Consider the following 24851-nt stretch of genomic DNA (forward strand, 5'->3'; position numbering starts at 1 on the left):
TGGGGACCAGGGTTGGAGGCAGGGGCTAGGTGTTGGTGGTTCTGTAACTTTTCCCCTAGCATCCTTGGAGATCCTTAGAAGGATCTGGAATTGAGCAAGAGATGGGATTTGGTTTGCACGTCAGAATCTTCAGAATATGCTGGGTTAGGAGAAGGCTGGAAGGAGATGGGCCATTTAGCAGGATTCTAGGTGAGAGCAGATGAGACCTGAATTCAAGCGCATACATTGCACATGGCAATCTTAAAAATGGGTGATGAATTTGAAAACAAATGTAATTTTATGAACTTATCTTTTGGTTAAGTGGAACTTAATAGAACCAAGTTCTCCCTATAACCAAGTATCTATTACCAGCTACTCAGGTGATAAAAGACGTTGCACACAAAGTGCTAATGAGATGTTCAACGGAACTTAAAATCACTTACACATTGGAAATACCTTAAATACTAGAAAAAGGGTACTCAGAGGCCTGAAAAGCTTTTTTTATCTAAATCAACAGCAGAAAGTCATATAAAATGAAAAAAATATGATTACCTAAACATATAGATGCATACTATTTTCAGAAACTATCTGGTTGAAATTTTTATTTTAGAAATATTTGCCTCTTCTATAAATCATGAGCTATATGAAATTTTCTTACTTTTTCAACCACTAAATTTAGAGGAGTCATCCAGAGAACTAAAAGTCATTGCCGCATGTGCAGAAGACACTGTCTGTCTTGTTCTTTTAAACCCGTGGAACAAACCATTTACTTTCACCTTTATTTATGTCGTCATTCTTTTCATAAACACTTTTTATTATGCTGGATGTTAATTTTGGAGAAATAAACTGTTTCTTTCAGCTGTACTCAGTTTATTCCCAGGGTTCTAATGTTATGAGTTTAAAAAGAACATGAATCATAAAAGACATCTTTTTAGAGTTATTATTTTTTTAAAAATTCTCACCTGAGGGTATTTTTTTATTGATTTTGGAGAGAGAGAGAGAAACATCAATCAGTTGCCTCCCATACCAGGACCGAACCCACAATCTGGGCATGTGCCCTGGCCAGGAATCAAACCTGAAACTTTTTGGTGTACAGGACGGTGTTCCAACCAAGTGAGCCACCTGACCAGGACTGGAGTAATGTGTTCCTTACATAGTCATATTTTTTGTCCCTTTTGAATGACATTTATTTAAAGAGTGGTTTTCAAATGATGGATATAGGAATCGCTGTTGTTGTTACAATGTGGATTCCTAGGTTTCACCTTTAAGGCTTTTATTCAGAAAATCTGGGACTCTGCCTTTTTAGGTGCCATCCCATGTGATTTTGATGCAGGAGGTATGTGAACGACTCTTTGAAAAACACTGCTTTTTCAGCCATGTGAACCAGATATGTGAAAATATCAGAAGACATTATGAGAAAAACCCTGCTGTATTCAACCTCCTATTAATTGAAAGAATATTTGTGAAAAGGACTTCATAAAGCACCATGTTTATCGTTAGTCATTTTTATAACACTGATTTTAATTATTGTATTTTGAAGCAAGCTGGCTGTGATCATGTGTTAAACTCCAAGGCCAAGAGAGACAAGTGTGGTGTGTGTGGTGGGGACAATTCGTCATGCAGGACCATGTCAGGGTTCTTCAACAGTGCTCATTACGGTAAGCTGTGTGTCTGCTCCTGGTCTGCACTTGTATTCGGTGTAATCATGGTGTATATAATGCAGGTCTAATAGCGATGGTTTGTTACTGTTTTGTCTACTTGATACCCTTAGTTAAAAATGACTGCTAAAGAAAAACTTCCTAAATATAAAAGATTAAATTTTATACCAGATGTATCCTTGAATTAATGAATTCACCTGCTCAAGGCAAATCCAATTTATTAGGTGCGTTTATTAGAGTAAATCCACTGCTATTTGCCACTGATGTGTGAACCGTCCCCTCCAGTTACCGATGTGTTCTTATTGCTGTTCCTGTCATCTAATGTATGTATTCATAATGTTTCCAGGAAGCTTGCTTTTAATTATTTTCATTATTTGAATTTTTTTTTTTTTTTTTGTATAACCTGGCCTATCTTTTGTGTTTGTTACTGATGATATATTGAAAACTTTAATCGAATATGAAGGATGAAACCATGAACTTAAATGTGGATTTGTGATTATTATTACATTTGATTTTCCAGGAAGTATCTGGGTTACGAGATGTAACTGATATTTGGCCATGATTTCATTTTTCTTCAAAATTGTTAAGAGAATATAGCAGATATTTTCCATTCTAAAATTTTCTGGGAAACATTTTTTCTTTTTTCTTTTCATGGTAATAAAAACAGCCCTTTAAAACTTTGCTTGCAAAATAAAAATGTATTCTTACAGTTTTATTGTTCAGCTTTAAATTATATTCACATGTGTTAGAGCACAGTTAAGTTAGTCTGAATTGCTTCAATTTAAGCAGTATATTTTAAAACAAAATATACATTTTTACTTATATTAAAAGTATAGTACATTTCATACTCTGATGATACTTACAAATCCTAGTCCCTAGATGATTTGATGTTTTTTTCTAGTTCTTATGATTCATTATTTCATGGAAGCCATACATATTTGATCCCCTTTTATAACCAAGGGCACAGATTTATCAGTCTGATCTTGTATTCACTGAAAAACATTTTTTTTCTGTAGAAAACCACATGCACCAAATTAGGATCATGTATTTAACCTTGCCAAAATTGTACTATGAATTAATCAGTTTGTAAGTGAAAAAAGATGCTAAATTCATCCGCATGGTCTGAATAGCATTTGTTACATCACTGCCCCCTGGCGGTAGCTTTCATCTTGTCACTTTTGCCAAGCCTAAGAATGGCTTTCTGGAAAAATATATAATAGCAAAAACAAATAGTGAAGGTTGTAGGAATATTTTATAGTAAAAAAAATCATGAATTAAAATTATTCTCGTAGACTGATAGCCTGCAACCATATCCATATAGTGTTTACAGAATCATCAGACCATTCATCACCTTATATTTAAATGTGATGCCTAAGAGATATAAATAAGGCTGCTCTAAAAACATGCAAGGTAATTTCATATCGGAATTGCAAACTTAAGCTCTTTTAAATTTCTTCTTCTTAAATTCATTCCATATTTATCAAAGTTCGTTTACAAGAAAAATTTCAACTTCTTTTATTCATGTATTAAATAGAAGGGGAAAAAACTATAAGGATAAAGGAAAAACTTAAAATTAGTATCACTAGAGCAAATGAGACTATTTGGACAACGATGAACTATGTAACATGAGTATTTTTAGCGTAGGGAAAACTTTCCACTCTTTCTTAATAATATGTTTACTATAGTGTTTCCATATCTTTTGAGCGGTGCTGGTGTTGGTGAATTAGTTCTCATAAAATAGAAATATTGTTTTCATTTCTCTCAAGTACATTTTTTACTTTTCTCTTGACAATTTGTTAGTAGACTTAAAAAAATAATGTAAAATGTTGGGGGTATCTACAGGGATTTCTGCTTACACTAGAAACTAAAAGTTTAAGAAAAATATGCTTCTCATTAACTCACATTATTTTGCTCCTTACTAAGTCTCTGTGTACACATATAGCAATGACCAACTATTTTGATATCTTCTTGGATTTGTGAATAACATCTAGAATACTGTATTTAAAAAAAAAATTAGGAAACATAAAATGTAAAATTAATAGTAAAATTTAAAAATGGATATGTGTATTAAATATCTCAGGAGCTAGCTTCATTCTTATTCTATACTCAGAATTTTAGAAGTAAGAAAAAATAGGAAATGTTCTTTAAGAATTCCAAACTCTGTATGTTTCTAGATAACAACCACTTTTTCTCAATTCTTAGTAATTCATATAAGGCATTGATTAAAAGAGAATAAGCACTGGTATCATTTAGCAAAGATAAAATGAAATGAAGTCTGACTATACAATTGAAAATTTTCAGCTATTCAGCAGTAACAGCCTCTGGACCATCTGTTTTTTGTGAAAGTTAACATGTATAAAATTATATTGCAGGTTATAATGTTGTTGTAAAGATTCCCGCAGGAGCAACCAGCATTGATATTTTTCAGCACAGCTATTCTGGAAAACCAGAAGATGACAATTACCTTGGTAAACATTTCTAGTAAACAGCACCAATATGTGGTTCGTGTGCGATTTCATGGAGGTCTGCGGTTGATGTAAATTCTTGGAAGGCAAGCAGAGACCCCTGACAAAACATGCAATTTCAGTTCTTACGGAGTTGAGTCGTCTGACTCCAGATACATGTTTTCTTCTGAACTATACACTATATCTTATTTGAAAAATATGGAACTAAATTCTGAAAAGTAAATTTGTGTTTTCCCCCTCAGAGTGTTTTAAATAACCAAAGATTGTATCTAGTTTAAGTTCTGTGTTTATTGAGAATAAAACCCTCTTCTATCTTTTAATCCAAAATCAATTAGAGACTTGTTTGGGGTTAGATTTTTTTCTTAATTTTTTTTTTTTTACCATGTAGTAAAAGGATTTATATATAGTTTTTTAAAAGTTCTTACATTAAAGGAAGACAGAAGAAGAACTATGGATTCATATTTTTTGATGTTAATGAACATAGTTATATTGCCTTTTAGCTATTTCTAGAGAACAGATTTCATCTCTTTTTTAATTTTAGAAAGTGGCTCTTAGGTTTAAGGAATTTCATTTAGGCCCAAAGATGAAGAGAATGCTTTATAAAGCTTTTCCTTCTGCCTGAAAAATATTTTAATATTGACTTATGTATAATTCACGAAACTAGAGCAGGTGGTATGGAGCTGAAATTCAGAAAGTACCTGCTTCACATTAATGAAATGTGAAACATTGGCTCAAAAAAAATCAATGCCTAGAACTGAGGATCTGAATCTATAATGAACAGTTTCACTCAGGAATTGCACTTGGCATGATACAGTCAAATATAAAGGGAACAACTGCTTAATGGATGCAGGACTTTGGGGGGCGTGATGAAAAAGTTTTAGAACTAGGTAGAGGCGATGGCAGTTCAACACTGTGAATGTACGAAATGCCGTTGAATTGTTCACTTTAAGATGGTTAATCTTATGCTACGTAAATTTCACTTCAATAAAAATGCAAAAAAATTCTCAAAGAAAATCAAGAGTAAATGTTTTGATTATTTTTTGACATTTGGTTAATATGTCTCTCTTAGGTTCCAAATGTAGATATTTGTATCTTCCTAGGCATGGAAAACAGGCTCTGCCCAAGTTTAAAAATTAGAAATGTTCACCAGTAAAGTAGCAAAATACTTCGTAAGAGAACTGCTAGTGACAGTATCAAAATCTAAAGTGAAATGAGCAAAATAAATGGGAAATCATCGCAAGGGATTTCTAAAACATGTGTATTTATAAAATTTGCTTTGGTAACTAAAAGTAGTGAAATGGATACAGTGTTTGTCCGCGCAGTTCTGCTTATTTCCCTTAGTTTTTATGGCGCTGATACTCCCGTAAGTAGGCCTGCGCTCGTTGGCTCAAGTGCAGATTACGGAGAGGAATTTCCATTTTGAAGGATAAATGTAGAACTTTATTGGTTCTTCATTGAATTTAGTGAAGTATACAAAGACAGTCATGACAGTCCATCCAGACATAGAAATATCAAATTTATTTGGCAATAAATACTTCTAGGCAGCTTTTTCGAGGGGTGTAGTATTTTTTACGAAGTCTAGCCATAGGTAACTTGTGTGCCCTGGGTGGGGTTCCCTGGAAGACCAAACAAACGTTTTCCAAACAGGTTATTGTTCCACTGAGAAGTATAATACAAGTAAAGGAGGCAAAAAGTATTTGATTAATATGGAATTTTTATTAGCGTAAAATTTAAAATATTAGATACCCTCTTGAAAATTAAAAAAGCATGCTTTACAGTTTACACACCGTAATAGAATGTTTCTTCCTGAGAAAGACCCAGACCTTTAGAGAATCATGTAGTCATCGCATGCCTTTCAAACACTGACCCTAGAGTTTTTTTTAATTTTTATTTTTTTGCTCCCCTAGAGTTTTAAAGCTTTGCACATTTTTTCCAAGATAAGCGTAAATGGAATGTTGCCACGGTGTAGCTGCTCTTTCTTTCCTTGCCGCTGGTGACCAGGATCGTTTTAGCTGATCTTTCTGCTGGGTCCAGGACTTATTTCTATTTTCCCACTTCTCACATGTCCCTCCTGAAGCTGCAGGACCTGGGGAAGGGGATGGAAAAGCGCAGGCCGAGTTTATTTTAATGTCTTTGGCTGGTGTGCTGAAGGTTCCCTACCTGCTATGGGTTAGATACCGAGTTGTAGAAAGACAAAGGTCATGGTCTCAATATTGATTTACATCTACAATCTTAATTTCAATAAAGGATTCAATTTTAAAAGTGAAAGCGTTTTCTGGGCCCCGGCCGCTTTCGCTGCTTCATGAGTGCCGTTCCCTTCCAGCGCTGTCTGACACTCAAGGGAACTTCCTTCTGAATGGGAACTTTGTCGTGAGCATGTCGAAGCGAGAGCTCAATGTGCAAGGAGCTCTTTTTGAATACAGCGGCTCCAACAGCTCCGTGGAGCGAATTAACAGCACCGACCGCCTGGAGGAAGAGCTGGTTCTGCAGGTAAACCTCGGGCCTTGACCAGGGCTTGGCGTTAAGCGCGTTGGTGAACTGGGTGGCCAAGCGCTTTGCATTGATCGGCAGATACCAAATGCTGTCTCGTAGGAATATATCTTTTTAAATTAATTCTATGCTCCTCTGTATTTGTATCGAGGTTCTGTGTGTGGGTAACTTATACAACCCCGACGTGCGCTATTCCTTCAACATCCCTGTGGAAGAGAAGAGCGACCAGTTCACCTGGGACCTACACGGGCCATGGCAAGACTGTACCAAAATGTGCCAAGGTACACTGGCATTCAAAGAGACGGAAGGTGGGGCACGTGGGTCTAACTTGGGGTCATTCTGAGCCTGGCTCGTACCGTCTGGCAGAGTTCTCCCTGCAGTCCGCTCCCAGGCAAGCCCGGCGGACATGCGAAGCTTTCCTGCCTCTCCCCCCTTCCCACGGCTCTCCCCGCTCTTTCTTTCTGTTTCTTACGCGTAGCCTCATTTATCTCCCCCCATTGCAACATTCCGCATTTCCACTCATTTCCTTTCCCTTCATTTTTTTTTTTCTCCCAGTCACAAAAATTCCTCTAACTTGGATACTGTTTCCTAGTGAAATAAGCCCCCTCCAGCACTTCCCCAACTCCCCTGTCTACTCCTTTTAGCGTTGGAGTATGAAACTCTCTTTTTTTCTTTCATTTCCCTTCTGTGGCCACAAGAAATACATATTTGTACTGATGGCATGAATCACTGAAAGGAGCGGAGTGGGAAATGGAGAGTTTACAGTAGGGAAAGGAAATGAAAAGACTGGATTAGTGATGTGTAGTTCAGGGTGCTTGATTGTGCAATAGGTTTGTTCAAATCAGTAAGCATTCACCGAGTGACCGCTTTGTTTCAGGTTACTAACAAGGCCGTGATTCTGCGTTCAAGTTTTAAAGTCTCGCGGGTGAAACTGAGTCTGAGTAGGTCACCTTAGTTTATAACAGTAAATGCGGTGCTGCAGGTAAACAGAGAGGACCGCAGAGAATGTGGAGGGAGCGGCTTGTGAGGTTAAGTCTGAAGGCACCGGGAAGTTTGTCTGGAATGGAAAAGCAGTTCCCGTGGGGACTGGAGAAAGGCGTGGGAATTAAGGGAGCAGTAGGTCAGAGGAGAGGATGCTGCCAAGAACAGCATGGGCGTGAGCTGAGAGAAGGTGGGTGGCCCGAAGCAGCGACCGCAGATGATGGGACAGTCTCACAAACTGACCTCAAGGTGCCACAGGCGTTGTGGCATCCTGTTCAGCAAAAGGCACAGCCTTGGTCCTGTGGTGTCGGCATAGTGTGGTGCCCGGGTGACTGTGTGGGAACCAGGTGCTCCTGGTGGGCAGCGTCTCGGGGAGGGACACTGAGGGAGATGACGACGGGCCAGCTGGGACAAATGCTCTCAGTGGGAACAAAGAGCTTTGATGACATAGCAGGAGAAGGAATTAATTTTCACAGAAAGACCCTGGACATGCTTTATGGGACAGAATGGAAGTTTTGGGAGCTGGGGCCAGCTTTTGAGGATTGAGTGGGTGAGCTGGTCTGTGGCCGTGGCTGTGGGAAGCTGGGAACAAATCCACGGAACGGGGCAATGAAGGAACGTTCTGAAATGTGAACACACCAAGGAAAGAAGAAGAACTGAGATGGAGGGTAGGACAAGGCACAGTGAGATGGTCTGGGAGTCTGAACCAGGAGAGGTCTCCGACAATTGTGTGCACCCGAGAAGAGGAACTATATTAATTCTATTGCCACGTGGTGAAACTATGATTAATATTCTCTTTTTTTGCATGTAACTTTCGGTTTCTCTAAAGTTAAATTTCCTCAGTTTTATTTGTTTTCTGTGTACTGAAAATGATCAGTCCTCAAACTTTTGGTGAGAACTATACATTTTGTCTGTCGGTTTAATCTGCCGGCTTAAATTTTTCTTCACTTTTCCTTCATCTGCTGCTACCACGGTCCTCTTTCTCTTGTTCCAAGTAGTGTTGTTTTTTAGGCCTGTTACATGGCTGTCATCTTGTGCTTTACTTTCATTATTATCCGGGGAAATCTTTTCGACTTTCTTTTGTGTTGGGTTTCCTGTTTTCTAAATCCCATGAATTCCTCTTTTTGATTGATTTCCCCCACTGGGTGGGTCATATCCCCCAGTATTTTCCTGAAAAATGAAAGTAGTTTTCTGAGGCCTTTCATATTTGAAAATGGCATGTTTGGCTGGTATAAAATTCTAAATTAGATTATTTTCCTTTACAATTTTGAAAGCCTCCTTTCCTGGCCTGTGTTCTGATTTCCTGTGATCCTTTCTGTTGTGGAAGTGTTGTGGATTCCCTCTTTAGTTCTCATGGTGTGAAATGTCAGGACGATGGGCCTTAATGTGGGTGTTTCATCTGTTTTCCTAAGTTATTAGGATGCCATTCCAATTTGGAAACATTTTCTTTGACTTGAGAAAGTTTATCACATTATATCTTTGATCATTTTCTCACCTTAAATTTCTCTTCCGCCTTTCCAAAATTTGTATTATTTGGATGTTCGACCTCCTGGATCGATCACTTATTGTCTAATTTCGTCATCTTATTTACATTGTTTTCTTAATATTTGTTCTCATGTATCTTGCTTTTATTTCATGGATGCAATATCTATGTCTCTGAGGGTACTAATCATATCTGTAAGTTTTCTTTTGCTCCCTGACATACCTGTTTCAGTTGTATTTTGTTTTTATTTTGGTTTCGTTGTGTTAGTGGCTTTCCTAAAATGTCTGCCTCTTTTCCTGCTTTTTTCATAATTCAGACTAAAATGCTCAAAGTCCTGTGTGGGTCAAACACATCAAGTAGAGGCCTCATTATTGAGTAATTGGATCATGAAGTAGCCTTTTCGTGTGTTATTGGGGAGAAGCCCCAAACGTCCTTGTCAGTGGATCTTTTCTCTTGGGCTGAAGAGTCTTCCAAGAGAGAAATTTTCCCATCTTCTGAAGGTCAATGAGAGTACCAGGGAACCATAGAAGTTGGCTTGGAGCTAGAGGGAAATGAAGAGAGTCCAGTGGGCCTGGATCTCATCATTCAGTATGAAGACTTTTAACCCCCTATTTTCAGTGCAGTGCTTCCCCAACTTCCTTCAGTTATGTCTGTCCCCTCAAGTTCACCTCCTCTGGAGCTATGGTAGCCACCAGGCACAGGTGGCTAGTCTACTGGAATGTACTACCTATGAAATGCACAATGGATTTGGAAGGCTTACTATAAAAAAGAATGTATACTATATCATCCATAATTCTTATATTGATATCATGTTGAAATGCTCATTTTTGAATATTTACAGTTAAATATAAATATCAGTTTTACCTTTATCTTTTTACTTTTTTATTGAATACTGGAAAATGTAAACTTACATATGTGGCTCATGTTCTGTTTTTATTGGACGGTGCTGCTTTCAACCTGAAGGGTAGGAGTCTAACCATTCTTTGTAAATACTTTTCAATCAGTTCTGCATTTTTTCAGGCCTGCCCCTCACACATTAACCTCCTCAGAGGAGCCTGGTGTTTTTGATTCCTGGGCTCCTCTTGGATTCTATGAATGGTTTGTTTCTTAGTCACTTTCCCCCTCCTCACAGGCTTAAGTTTCAGCTTTCTTGGCTTTGTTGAACAGTTATTTCCATCCACTTTTCATATTCAGAATTTCCTTTTCTTGCCTACTGTGTTTCCTTTTTTACTCTCTGTGTTCTTTTAGGTTTATGCCTTTTCAAAGTTCCTTATAGTTATTTCAGATGGTATCTAGGAAGGAGTGGAGATAAACATGTATGTTCTTGTTTAGCTAACTGGAAATATACCCTTGAACTTTGATGAAACAGAAATTTGATCATGTCGCTGACTGCTTCAGCTCTTTCCTCTGTCCCCACTGCAGAAAGTGTGAAGTTTAATCTACCCTGGCCCATTATAACCACTCCTCTTAGTTTGCTTTTGTTGTGGTTCTGCTGCAAACAAACTCCCGCCAGATCTCAATGGCTTGGAACAAGAAAGGTTTATTTCTTGCTCATACTATGTTTTGGCTCTTAATTGACTGTGACTTTTCTTTGTTTGGTATCTGTGCACACATCATTAAAAAAAAAAATCAGTAGACCTTATTTTTTAGAGGCGTTTTAGGTTTATGGAAACATTGAGCAGAAAGTACAGGAATTCTCTGTCTTCTCCCTTCTTCCACTTCCATTATTAACATCTTAGATTACTGTGGCACATTGGATACAATTACTGCATTATTATTAACTAAAGTCCATTGTTTACATTGGGGTTCACTCTCTGTTGTATATTCTATGAGTTTTGACAAATGTGTGACAACATGTATTCACTATTACAGTATCATGCAGAATACCTTCACTCTCCAAAAATTCCCTCCCTCCATCCCCTCCTGAGTCTGTGGCCACCACTGATGCCCTTGGTGACTGTCCATGCCTTCCTTTTTCACTCACGATTCCAGGCTGAAAGCTCGGCCCATCTGGGAAAGGCTGTCTGGGAGACAGAGGGGAAGGGAAGCATGCAGTGGCTTCAGGGCTTCTGCCTGGAACTGGAATAGGTCACCTCCCCCTTACAGTAGGTTGGCATGAGCCTGATGTTAATGGGCAGGGAAGTGTACTCCATCCATACCTGTCCCACTTTTCTTGTCTCTTCACTAAACAAACCCCTCAGTCTGTCAAGATTGAGCTTACTCTAGAAAGTCACTCCTGACTAGATTAATATACTTGTCTATCCTGTATGCTGTGTTGGATTTTTATTTTTATTTTTTTTGCTTTTTTAGCTGAATCTTTTAGGCCATTAGCAGAATTAAGTAATTATGGAACATCTGCTTATGTGAATTTTCTTTTTCTTTTTAATTTTCATTTGACTTTGGCCAAGGTCTTCATAGAAGAAAAATCACCTGCATACGTAAGAGTGACCTTACAGCAGTGCCTGATCAAAGATGTGACCACCTACCACTTCCACTGTTTGTGACTGAAAGGTGCAATACAGACTGTGAATTAAGGTAAAAGGGAACCAATATAACCAGTGTATAATGTAACCAGATTAAAGTCAATAAATGTGATAAGATGTCAAGCATCTAGTGCAGTGCCTGGCACAGAGTGGACATGCAGTTAATGCCAATCCTCTGTCCCTGCCGTTATGAAATTCAGGTTCACTACCATATTGTGAAACTCAGCAGTTGGTTTGAATTTTTGGTTCATAGTATTTGCTGAATATCAGTATAGAGATCCTCAATATTCGTGTAGGAAAGAGAAACAAATTTGTCTGTAAAATGTGTACAGGTAAACTCTAATCTGAAAAAACATGGTTTAAAGATCTGAAAGGATACATTTCATAGCATGTTTCTTTAATTCCCATTTACCTGATGAGCCAGTGAGCTTTTAAAGTTTGAGTGTTAGAGAATCACTAGATAGAGAAATCAATTTTATCTGCATTTTCTCCCTTAAACATTAAGGGGCATGACCTAGATCATAGCAGGGAAGTCTGCACTTCTAACATATTTCTTGTCATTAGTTTTTTGTGTGATTAGTCTTAGACTGAAGCTAAGAGCAATAACCCATCTAACGAGTGATAGTTAACATTCAAGAATGGCCAGAACCTCCTTCACCCAAAAAGGATGAAAATTTTCATATATTTATGATGATATTTGAAGATATATAGTGGGAGCCCAGGGGTAGAACTGCCTGTATAAGTCACATCACTGCATTGCAGTGGAGTGAAGCACAGTGAAATCCTTGAGATGCTATTGGGGATGGAAGCGAACTCCGTGCATTCTAGGCTTTTTTATCTTGGTACACTACTATTGTATGATACATTGCTGGACTATAGTTGGAATAATTGGGTGAAAGCTAGATTTTACTTGTGGGGGAAAAAAATGTTTTCCCTGAAGATGTGTCTAAAAATAGGTCACATGAATTAATAGGAAAATGTGATATGCTCTACAAAAACCTAGTTTACCACCTTTTAAAGGCTTTATCTATGTAGTCAGATTCTCAGTATTCCCTGATCATAACTATGGAGGGGTTGCATAGGGAGACATTACCTGATTACGAGTGAAATATATTCAGTCACAGGCTTAATTGTCCAATTACTGCCACTAAATAATTGGGTAATCTTGATCTAAACCAGCTGTTTTCAAAAGTTTTGGCAAAGCGTGTGGTTTCAAAGCTTGGGTTTGCAAAGCCGCCAGCAGGTGCCAGAGTCAATAGGTACAATGCTGGCTCCTATCTCTAACTTTCACCAGACCAGCTACATTTTTACATATTTGGAGAGCAAATTAGATTTTATTTGTGAAAAAAGTAATATTTCTAACAAAAAAAGTCAAGTGCTTATAGCATTTGAATACACACCACCTTTGGGCCTCATTTTCTCATCTATAAAATGAAAGTTTGGGCTATATAATCTCTAAGAACTTTTTATTTCTGAGTGATCTATAAAATGCTTTCAGATGGCTTGTTTATCAACTCTAGCATAATTTTGAAAATTGAATCATATGCATGAGTTTCTCTGAATCCAGTTTTTAAATTGCATCTGTTAGCACACCTCCTAAGTTTCAGAACATCCTTCCTTCTAGGTGGCACATCATTGGCAAAAGTGAATGCTCGTCCCATTGTGGGCCAGGACACAGGTCCTTGGATGTCCACTGCATGAAGTATTCCGTTCATAAGGGACAGACTGTTCCCGTAGATGACCACTACTGCAGTGACCAGCTGAAGCCGCCTACCCGAGAGCCCTGCCACGGCGACTGTGTCTTAATAAGGTGGCATTATTCAGAATGGTCCCAGGTACCAATGCAAAGTAACTCTTAAGAAGAGTTACCCCTTTTTTCTCTAATTACATATTTGTTACTCTAAAGTATACTTTGGTTGTCACCACTTGTTGTTTGTTTGTTTTTTAATCAGTGTTCCAGGAGTTGCGGAGGAGGGGAGAGGACCCGAGAATCCTACTGTATCAGCAGCTTTGGCCACCGCCTTGCTGACAGCGAATGCCAAGAGCCGCCCCACGCGAAGGCTGAGAACTGCAATGAATTTCCCTGTCCCAGTTGGGCTACCAGTGAGTGGAGTGAGGTAACATTAAATACACGAGGCTTAGAACTGTCACGATGTCGCGTAGGGAAGCTTTGTGATCCAAGGCTTTATGTAATTCAAAGCTACTTACAGTTCTTCCATCATTTTGTAAATAACTTTGTTATCAAGCAATAAAAATTAATAAGTGCTTTGTTGTTGAAATATTTACAGCATGTGGCTAACAGTAACCTTAACTGGTGTTTAATCTGTAACCATTTTCCTAAGAAAGTCCCACTGTCCACCATAGCCTGAGATACATATTCTAAGGTTATTTTTGTACCTTTGTTCCTAGGACAAATAGATGTTGCCCTGGGATTTGGGCAGCAAGTTTGGGTGGCTGATCTTACTCTGTGAATAAATCTGGAGGAGTAAAGGGAAAATGTCTTAGGAATGGCCTTCGAACTGTATTTTAATATGCAAATTAATCATTGTATCATTTTGTAAGGCACTGTATTAATATTGAAAATAAATAAAGTAAATGTTGAAAATAAATAAATATTGAAAATAAATAAATATTGAAAATAAATAAATAAATATTTTAAATAAATATTGAAAATAAACACTGTTCTTCCAGTGTCTTGTCACATGTGGAAAAGGAACAAAGCAGAGGCAGGTGTGGTGTGAACTGAATGAAGATCATTTGAGCGATGGTTTCTGTAATCCAAGTACCAAGCCCGAATCCCTGAGACCATGTGAGCTTCATATGTGTGCCTCCTGGCAAGTAGGACCCTGGGGTTCTGTGAGTATATGATAAGGGTTTTTCTGATTTAATCCATCCTTCAGAATAGCACAAATGTTGTGGTATATTCATTCTTTTAGTGGATGCAGCTAAATTTGGATCGGTTTATTGGAAAAATACCACTGAAGCAGCAGATCCTTATCTGCAAAATGTTCTCAGTAGTGCTATTCATTTGCCCTGGTAAATATTTCAGGTTCACCTTTGAATTCGCTTTTGTTAACCAAGTTGCTACAAATTTTATGCTCTCAGCAGCTTTGTTTATAAATATGTCCATGTTGTTTCTAAGTTATCTTTACTGTGTTAGAACAGGCAGTGTTTAAAAGCTTGGCCAGAGAGGAAGCTGGGAACCTGCAGGATGAGCAGCCGTCGGGCTGGAGAAGGGAGGGCAGTGCATTCACCTGGGGGGTTGCCGCAGGTGACGGGAAACCTCTCATCTTCCCTTCAGCTTTGCCTTCTTTCTCTCTTCCTTCTTTCTCTCTGGAATTTACTCAGCATGTGTGTGTGTTACGTGCTGGGAGTCAGCTCTGACTCCTGGTGACCCTGTGAATGGGTGACGTCCCCAGAGTCCCGTCTGTAACAACCCTGCTCAGCTCTGTAGACTCATACCCATGGCTTCTTGAGGAGTCAGTCCATCTCATACTTGGTCTTCTGCTCTCTCTGCTGCCTTCTGCTTTCCCCAGCATTGTTCTTTCCCCCCAAAACCACAACCCTGCCCTCTCATTATGTGCCCAGAGTAGTAAAGCTTCAGTTTTGTCATTTTGCCTCTAGTGATACCTCAGACTTACTTTGCTCTAGGACCCACCACTTTGTCTTTCTGGTAATCCTGGCTATCCATAGACCTCTCCTCCAACATCGTATTTCAGTTAATCAATTTATTCAGCCTACTAAGTGACATACATACACCAGGTGGATTTTTAAAAAGTATTTAGTTTTCCTAAATTCTATGGACTCTGCCTCCAAAATGTCAGGTCTCTATTGATATTTTTACATGTTTTGTTCTTTTTTAAAATATATCTTTATTGATTTCAGAGAGAGGAAAGGAGAGGAAGAGAGAGAGATAGAAACATCAATTATTAGAGAGTTATTGATCGGCTGCCTCTTGCACTCCCCCAACTGGGGATCGAGCCCGCAACCCGGGCATGTGCCCTGACCGGGAATCGAACCCCGATCCCCTGCATCCTAGGTCGACGCTCAACCACTGAGCCATGCCCGGCCGGGCTACATGATTATGTTTTAAAGATACAATAATAACTGTCCATTTTAACGTCAATATTTTATGAATATCTATATAAATTTGAATAAATATATGCAGAGAGTAGATTTTCTAATAGTTTAGAATCTGGCGTAAAGGACTATTAAAAGATCTAGTGAAAGTATATTATTAGCTGTGTATTTATTAAAAAATGAAGTTTCTGTAATTTTAAAATAATGACAGTGTTTGAGACCTGCTTATATTCCCTCAGTGCACAGCCGCCTGTGGACATGGGTATCAGATGCGTGCTGTGAAGTGTGTGGATGAGCTGCTCAGTGCCGTGTTGGACGACAGGGTGTGCCATGGAGTTAGTCGCCCTAGTGACAGGCAGGTAAAGGACACTTATTCGTGGATTATAAAAAAGAAAGATTTCTGATATAGGAGGATTACTGATGTGTCGGAGTTGTTTCCACATGTATTTTCCCACTGTGTGCCTTAAGAACGAGTGTGCACGTTCATGTGCGTCAGAGAGAACTTAGCGCTCTTGGTTTTGCCAGCTTTATAGCTTCAGGAATGATTTTTTAATTCTTTTTCTGCCATTGGATCACTCATTTAACATATATTCCCATCTTTTGAATGGCAGAAGAAGGACTATATCTATATGAATATCATGAACTTTTAAAGTGTGGCCTGCTGTTTAAGGATTCAGAGCCCTACTGTCCCCTTCAGGCCCTTGACAATACTTGATATTTCGGGGAGTGGAGTGGGAACCTTTATATCATTTGTTTGCAACGAGTATGCAGCTGTTCTTGAATTAGAAATGTGGAAGAAGAAATGGAGCGCAGGATTTGATGTACTTCAGAGTGAATAGTTAACTGACGGCTTATGAGATCCATTTTTCTCTTGCGCAGGACTGCATAGTGACACCGTGCCCACTTATCCCTAAAATTGGGGCCACTCCATTACCAGCTGTCCCCATGGGAAAGATAGCGCAGTGGCGACATGGTTCTTGGACTCCAGTAAGTGAATTTTATTAAGAGGGACAGTGCTTTGATTATTGGAGGCCATTAGATATTGACATAACGGTTGCTACTGATTTGCCAGGTTAATGTATACCTTCATTCTCGGGTATTTTGACGGCATGGAAGGAGCTTGGGGCTTAGAATTAGGTAATTTAATGGCCAAATCCTGCTGTGCCTTTCCAGAACTCTGCATCTCTGGGCAAGAAACTTAAGTTTTCTGGGTCTATTTTCTAATCTACAAAATGAGGAAAATATGTGACAGGTGCTTATGAGAAGCAGATGTGATATGAGGCTTTTTTTTATTTTTTATCAGCCTTTATTTAAACTACTGACATTTTCATGTTTTTCTAAATGGAAAGCTTCGCTTTAACTGTATGTGGTATATATTTTAAAGCTTAGCATATTCTCTGAATCAATTGCGGATTCATATCTCCTCTATTACTGAGGTCTTCAAAGATATTTTAAATATCATAACATTCTCTTATATAAAACGCTTTTCATATCTCTGATTTGCAAATAACTAATCGGTAGTCCAGGAACTTGAGTGCTCTACTCTAAGTATCGTAAATATTTAACCTGGGAAACTTGTGATCTACGCTGAGTGGTAGTCACTGCCCCGTCTCCGTCATTGCCTCAGAAAGGATGCCAGGTGATATCATTTACGATTTGGTTTTTCAAGAAACCTGATGTGTTAGAAGTTTGAGCAGCAGCTGCCTGTAAGGGAAGGAGGGGTCCTCCTTAACCTTGGTATCACCCAACTCTTTTAAGTGCTCTGCGTCCTGTGGAAGAGGTCACCAAGCCCGCTACGTGAGCTGCCGCGACGCCCACGACCGGGTAGCAGATGAGTCATTCTGCGCGCATTCGCCCCGGCCTGCCGAGGTCGCTGTCTGCTTTAGCCCTTGCGGGGAGTGGCAGACGGGGAACTGGTCACCTGTAAGTATTTTTACGAGAGAAAAATGAAATAAAAAATTTAAATATAATTAATAAGTTCAAATTGGCAGTCACAAGATAGTCCTAAGGATGTAAAATATGGCCTAGGGAATATAGTCAGTAGTATTGTAATAACTGTCTATGGTACTAGAGTTATGGGGGGATCGCTTGGTAAGTTATATAAATGTCTAACCAGTATGTTATACACCTGAAACTAACATAATATTGAATGTTAACTGCAATTAAAAAATTAAAAATAAAAGTATTTGATATTTAGTATAGTCTTGTAGTTTATCACGTTACAAATGTTGTCTAAATTTGTGACCAGTGTTCAGCGTCCTGTGGCCATGGAAAAACAAATCGACAAGTTTTATGCATCAAGTACTACCACCAGCCAATTAATGAGAATTACTGTGATCCTGAAGCTCGCCCCTCAGCAGAACAAGATTGCAATGTGGCAGCCTGCCCGCCCACCTACAGCAACTTTCCGAGTTCCTCGGAGCAGCCAAACCATTTTCCAGGCAGGAATTTTCCATTAACTCACAAACCAGAAGATAGTGGAAAGTGGGGGGTCCATCCATCAATCAGAGGAAACCAATGGAGAACAGGACCATGGGGATCAGTAAGCCGTCTTTATTAAGTTATATTAATTCTATAATTTTGTTATATTATAGCCTTTTAGAGGATGTGTATATAATGACTTCAAATGCTTTTAATGCTAGATTTATCTGAAGATCAATAGTTTAAATCTTACAGGGATTAAGCAAGTTTTGATACAGATAGCAAATCCCCAGAGTTTTTATTGAATTATACACTAATGTGATATTATGCTTACAGAAGAACGCACTTAAAAACAATCAGATTACAGTCCATTTTAATAAAAGCAAGAAGAAAATCTTTTAAGGCTACAAAGGTTTATGAAAAAATCAAAACCAGAAATTGATAGCAGTGCAGCAAACTGGTGTAAAAACACAATAAACTACAGAAGGTACAATTGTATTTCATATTTTACATGAGATTAATGACACAAAATAAAGAAAAACAGGAATATAAAAGTTAAGTTACTTAACGCTATTTATTCCTTCATATTGAGACCTGAAAACTTTAATTTCTTTTTACTTAATACTTAGGACAGAGGTGAATTTTGTCCTATTGCAAGCTTTAAAACATCACCTTTCCATGGGACGGATGACTCAGCACTCTAGAGATGTAAATTCTCCCCAAATTGACGTATAGATTCCGTGAAAGACCAACCAAACTTTAAGCCTTTGGGGGGACAGAGACTGAGTTGTTTCTGAAATGTTTATGAAAATAAAAGAGTCAAGAATAGTAAAATAAAACAAAACCAAACAAACAGAAAAGACAAACAAAAAAATCACCTTTTCATTAACAAATTATAATGAAGCCCCTACTAAAACTCAGGCGCTCTGCCATTTTCTCAATTCAAATTATGACTCCAGTGAAGGGGGGCAGTTAACGTGGGGGCCTGAATCTGCACCCCAGCAGTAGCCTTGCCGCGGTGCGGCGCCCGCAGCGAGTGCCCTGTCTCCGCAGTGCTCCAGCAGCTGTGCGGGCGGCCTGCAGCGCCGGGTGGTGGTCTGCCAGGACGAGAATGGACAGAGCGCCCACGACTGCGACGCCGCCTCCAAGCCCCCGGAGTCCCAGCACTGTGACCCAGGACCTTGTCCGCGGTGGAACTTCGGCAGCTGGGGAGAGGTGAGCCACAGCGTTTCTCCGAAGACAGCGTTAAGCACTTCTACTGTTCCTGTCAGATAATCTTACTTCACTATATGATGCAGGATGTATATAATTGTTTTTATCAAGTTAGTAAAACCATGTTCTTTTAATAGATATTCTACCATGGTATATATCCACTTATTCATGACAGGAAATATATACTCTAGATTTTTAAACAGAATCGAATAAGGCTAGCCGATATGTCTGTGAACCTAATACCTTTTTAAAATTTAGTATATTAATGTTTTAATTTCTTAGAAAATTGGATTGATGTAGAGATAAAAAATCAGATTGATATATAGGCCATGTTTATATCTTATTACTGAGCCACTCGTTTGATGAATCTCTTAAATGATTATTGAGCACTTCCTTTATGTCCTGGCATTCTTCTAGTTACTTTGGATATGAGGATAATTTTTTAGATGGTTATAATGAATACTAATCTCACCTATATTATGGATGAGAAGACTGAGAAAGACATTGGCATTGGATGAATAAACTAAACCACTCATTTAATTAGTCAAATATTTTTGCTTAATGGTTTTTAGTACATATTTTTTTCTTCATACGAAACTTGGAAATCATTTTTTAAAGATACACTTCTGACCAAGTGCTTATAGATATCAAGTAACATTTTTATTTCTGAATTTAGACATGCTTATTGCAAAAATTCAAATAATATGATACATTTCCTGCCAGACTTCTGTTCTATATCGGTCTAGAAATAGGGTCATATTACCCATGTTGCTTTGCCCCTTGTTGTTTTACTTAATATATACTGAACATCTTTCCATGTTTAGAAATTTAGATCTGCCTTATTAGCTTTCATAGCTACAGAATAAATCTACTGATAGGATACGATACGTTATATAGTTAATACTTAAGTAAATCAGTTTTGTTTTTGACTTAAGTAAATCAGTTTTGTTTTTGACTTAACCTGCCAGGCCCTAACCTATCGAGAGCCTCTATTATAGATCCTTCACATTTTATTGAAATATCTTATAGTACTAATTCTCAAAATTTTGTCTATTTTTTTAAAATTATGGAACAATACTTTGATTTATTTTTAACCAAGGAAGAAATGTTGACAATTACGAAGAAAGGAGACATTTTAAACTGTAGCATTACTAATTATGTATTAAACACTGAATAAAGCGGTATAATTTTCTCTTTAAAGCCACATGGTTTTGAATTTTCTTCTTCTTTTTAGTGCACACAAACATGTGGCGGAGGAATGAAATCAAGATTTGTAATATGTCAGTTTCCCAACGGCCAGATAGCACAGGAGCAAAACTGTGAAATCTTACACAAGCCACCTAGCGTGGCGCAGTGTCATGTGCATGCTTGCCCTGATGATGTAGCATGGCATCGGGGACCGTGGAAATCGGTACGATAGTATTCTTATTTTTATCCTATTTTGTTTTGTTTGACTATGTCCCTTTTACTTTCATTTCCTGTTTTATCAATTGTGCTGCACACACTATATCTTCTCATTATTTTTTAAGCAGACCCTTGGTCATCTTGGCTTGTGTTCTTAAATGCGATAGTTTGAAAGAACAAACCAAAGTACTGTAATATATGTAATAGTTTTATATGTATTTATTTTTTTACAAGTGAATTTTGACCCATGGTACTATTCTAATTGAAATGTTTTACTCTGGTACATCTTTGGCTTGCCTCTAATTAACCAGAAATGTTTGCTTTTTTCATTTGTATCTAATGTTAACGTTGTGCTTGTAACAATGGCAAATTAGGGCGGTGTCTTGTTTGAGTGTATAACTGTATGTGGCTTTCTTTTGTCTGTCAATGTCCAGTAACTGATCTTTAAAACTTTGTTTTTATCATTGTTAAACTTAGTATTTTGTTTGGAAATGTGAAAATATTATATAAAAGTAAAGACAGAGAAATTTACATAACTAAAGTAAATTAATTGTTTACACTTTGTTACATACATCATGGGAAAGTATGATTTATATAGTAATTTATATGAATATTCATTGCTTCCACTGTGTGGAGTTACTGTGTTTTGGGGATGTTTTACTTTTTTGTTTATTTTTTGGAGCCATAGACAAAATTCATAAATATTTTTGTGAATGATTTATTTTTTCTAGTATTTTTCAGATATCCAGGCTTTGAAGAATAATTTATATTTATATATTGAAATTAGCATTTTGGTCACTTTTGATATTATAAATCATGAATAACCAAGTATACTTCATTCAGGTGAAAACTGATTTGAGTCTATAATTCTATTTATAATTAATTTTATAAAACTAAACAGTTCTTCATTTGAAAAATAATTATAACTCTGGTTTTGTAACCAATTTAGATGTGTACAGTTGTCTTTGTTTGTCCAAGTCAAAGCTTTACATTGATATGTAAACCCAATTCCAATTATGCTATTTGAAAAGTAGCTCAAGTTCTAATTCAGGTGGAAATTCATCTTTACAGTCCAAGTGTGACTGATAAAACAACAGATCATTTTAACTTTGTAGGAGGATCTTAAAGTTAAATTGCTGCACCAGAGAACCATCATTTTGTGGGAATTAACAAAAGATATATTTTGCCATAAAAAGCATCCACATGCTTGTTTCATAAAATGTTGACTGACCATCTGCTTTTTCTAGGCACTGTGCTATAGAATAAAGACATGTTTCTTACCCCTATGGAGTTTACAGTCTAGTTGGAGAGATTTGAAATACTATAGAAACTCACCACAAAAAGAGCATTTTTTTGGTTAGCCATCTTAGATTAGAAATTCACTTTCTCTTTACTATATCTCTGTTATATTTCCTTTTTCATTTTATTGGTTTTAGTTTGAAGCCTAGGCCTTCATAAGGCTGTGGATTGCCTTCTTGGAATTCTGCCCCAGTTAGGAAAGCAGACCCCTCACCGCTAATTAGAGATGGAATTGTAATGGCATTTGTTTCTGAGCACAAAAGTTTCATTTTCCTTATTCATGACTTCTTTCATTCATTCCCATTCCAAGCATTAAACATTTACTTAATGTCTTCTGCTTTGGGCAAGTTATTGAAGTATTTAAAATTATTTTTAGTCAGATTTTGTACTTAAGCGGTCAGCAAACTACAGCCAATGGATTAAATCTGGCCCACTGCGTCTTTTTGTAAATAAGTCTTATTGGGACACAGTTGTGCACATTTGTATGTATTATCTCTGGCTGCTTTTGCACTATAAAGCAGAGTTGATTAGTTGCAATAGAGACTGTATGTATGGCCCTCAAAGCTAAAATATTTACTATTTGGCCCTTTCTCGGGAAAGTTTGCTGACTTCTGTTTTATTCAGTAAACTTTATAATGCTTTTAAATTTTAACATAAAATGTAATTATGATTATAGAATATTAGAATTACAGGAGCTTATTTGCGGCCAGTTTTAGATTTTTTAACCCTTAGCTTAATATTTTAAAACAACTTAAGTTTACCAACCTTCTCTGTATATTCACTGTGGTATTCACACAAATTCACACAATTATAATTGGCCTATAACATCACGTAAGTTTAGGGTGGACAGCATCACACGATGTTTACATATTGTGCTGGAATATATAATATTCCAATATATTTGTGTCATGCTAGTTTTTGTATGCAAATGATGTCATAATGGAAAAACCTTGAATGTTCATTAAAGTCCTGTGCATCGCTGACTTCTTCAACCTCACAAAAACAGATGAACAAGAAAACAGTGATAACCACAAAGTACAAAATAGTGAGACAGAAATTACACAATTCATTGTCTACTACGTGTCTGTTCCAAAAGGAGTTCATTGAGTAATTCAGTCTTTGCACTAGTGAAGAAATGTAATCTTTATTTTTCTGAAAAATTGAAGGTGAATTTCAAAAATCACAAATGTTTATATCAGAATTTTTACAAACTTATTTATTTACCTTTTATATGTATAAAGTGCACATATATATATATATATCATTAGAGTTTCTGGATTTCTTTTATTATATGAAGAATTTTACTCCTTAAATTAGCCTTTTATATTAAAAGGGTTTAAGGGATCTGAAGTTTTGTTAAAGCCAGATATAACCTTTTACCTCTTTCAGTGTTGCTACATATTAGCCAAACTTCAGAATACCTCTTATTAACATATCAGGTTAATATTCTTTCATGGGTAACTTTAATTTCAATAATTCCTGTTCACTAGATTAGAAAATTAAGAAAGTGTGTGTATGTATGTGTATACATATACGTATATATGAATGACCTGAAATTTCAGAAACACTTTTCATTTTAAACCAAAATTAAAGTAGGAGGTGCTAAATCATTAATTAAAATGTAACTAAGAAGAAAGTTGTTAATGTACATGTACATTTCCTGCATGTGAGAAATCTTGTAATAACTTACAAACACGATTAAAGAAAGGAATAAATAAATCTTAACCTATGTTAATTTAATGACTATTTTTTGTGATTAGTCAATGTAAAATGATTGTATTTTAACCCTTGTTTATTAATGACATGTGTTGTGGCTTTGTGCTTTGCATAATTCATATGTGTATGTTGTATTTTTACTCCTTTGATTAATACCTAAAATGTTTTAAGTCACTGAACAGATCTTGTGATGAATGCCTCTTTTCTTTTGGTGGTATATTTTTCTTAAATAACAACTGTTCATTTCTCTTATTAAAGATTTCATTGTTGAATAGTACATGTTTTTCTAATTTTACTTAGTATATATATAAGCTGCTGCTATTTTTAAGATAATTCTGTTAGAAACTAACATTGGTATTAAAAACATGATTTGTTGTTTAGCTATCAATTTTCAAATACTATAATTTTTATAGTTTTTTATATATTATAAACAATGAGTAAAAATTTATGATACCAAGTTATTTAGTACATTAAAAATAGATGTGCTTATGACCAAGATAGTCTTTAAAAGGTAAGTAAAGTTTTATTTTTATTTTTGCTTTCATATATATAGTAAGGAATATTACACATACCATAATCAAACTGCTTAAACAAATGTTCTTTAAATAAATATATATTAATCTCTCTATATTTTCCCACTAAGACTCATTTTAGTGATTCATTTTCTACATGTTTTTTTCCCTGCATAGAATGAAACCATATTTGGTAAGAAAAATAATGTGTATTTCATTGTGTTCTGGAACTGATGATGACCCAATAGAAGTAAAGAGAGTATTTTTTTTCCATTAAAGATTGTTTTTTCACACAAAAGTGAAAAAGTTGTTTTGAAAAAAATGAAAGCTCTGTACTTGAACCGTCTTGATTCTAATATCTTCTCCCAGTGTTTCTTTTTTAAAAGAATAGACTTCTGTAGCATTTTGTAATGTGTATATCTATATATCTCTATCTACAACTATATATATACATATATAAAAGAATAGGCTTCTGAAGCATGTTGTAACGTGTATATAGATAATATATATGCTATATATACATAGCGTGTATATATATACACGAAATCTCCATATTGTATAAAATATATATCGTAATGCAACAGAAGCACTTCCAGAAGAGAGTATGTGGTGGCAGCACACAGCCAGTAACTGTGCAGTTTGCTGATTTGATCAGCTTTATGTAGCAG

General features: G+C 36.8%; 1 protein-coding gene across 1 annotated transcript in view; it reads left to right on the forward strand.

The window, feature by feature from the left end:
• Positions 1-24851, forward strand: part of ADAMTS20 (ADAM metallopeptidase with thrombospondin type 1 motif 20) — a 158611-nt gene that overhangs the window by 75680 nt on the left and 58080 nt on the right. Inside the window, exons 15-28 of the mRNA XM_016201022.2 lie at positions 1520-1637; positions 4010-4105; positions 6426-6592; positions 6744-6873; positions 11465-11591; positions 13164-13374; positions 13492-13656; positions 14231-14395; positions 15859-15978; positions 16499-16606; positions 17378-17542; positions 17868-18161; positions 19094-19255; positions 20487-20663. Of these exons, the coding sequence (XP_016056508.2) occupies positions 1520-1637; positions 4010-4105; positions 6426-6592; positions 6744-6873; positions 11465-11591; positions 13164-13374; positions 13492-13656; positions 14231-14395; positions 15859-15978; positions 16499-16606; positions 17378-17542; positions 17868-18161; positions 19094-19255; positions 20487-20663 (2205 nt within the window). The remainder of the gene's footprint in view (positions 1-1519; positions 1638-4009; positions 4106-6425; positions 6593-6743; positions 6874-11464; positions 11592-13163; positions 13375-13491; positions 13657-14230; positions 14396-15858; positions 15979-16498; positions 16607-17377; positions 17543-17867; positions 18162-19093; positions 19256-20486; positions 20664-24851) is intronic.

This window comes from Miniopterus natalensis, chromosome 2 (genome assembly GCF_054644295.1).
Source record: "Miniopterus natalensis isolate mMinNat1 chromosome 2, mMinNat1.hap1, whole genome shotgun sequence".
Lineage (NCBI taxonomy): Eukaryota > Metazoa > Chordata > Mammalia > Chiroptera > Miniopteridae > Miniopterus > Miniopterus natalensis.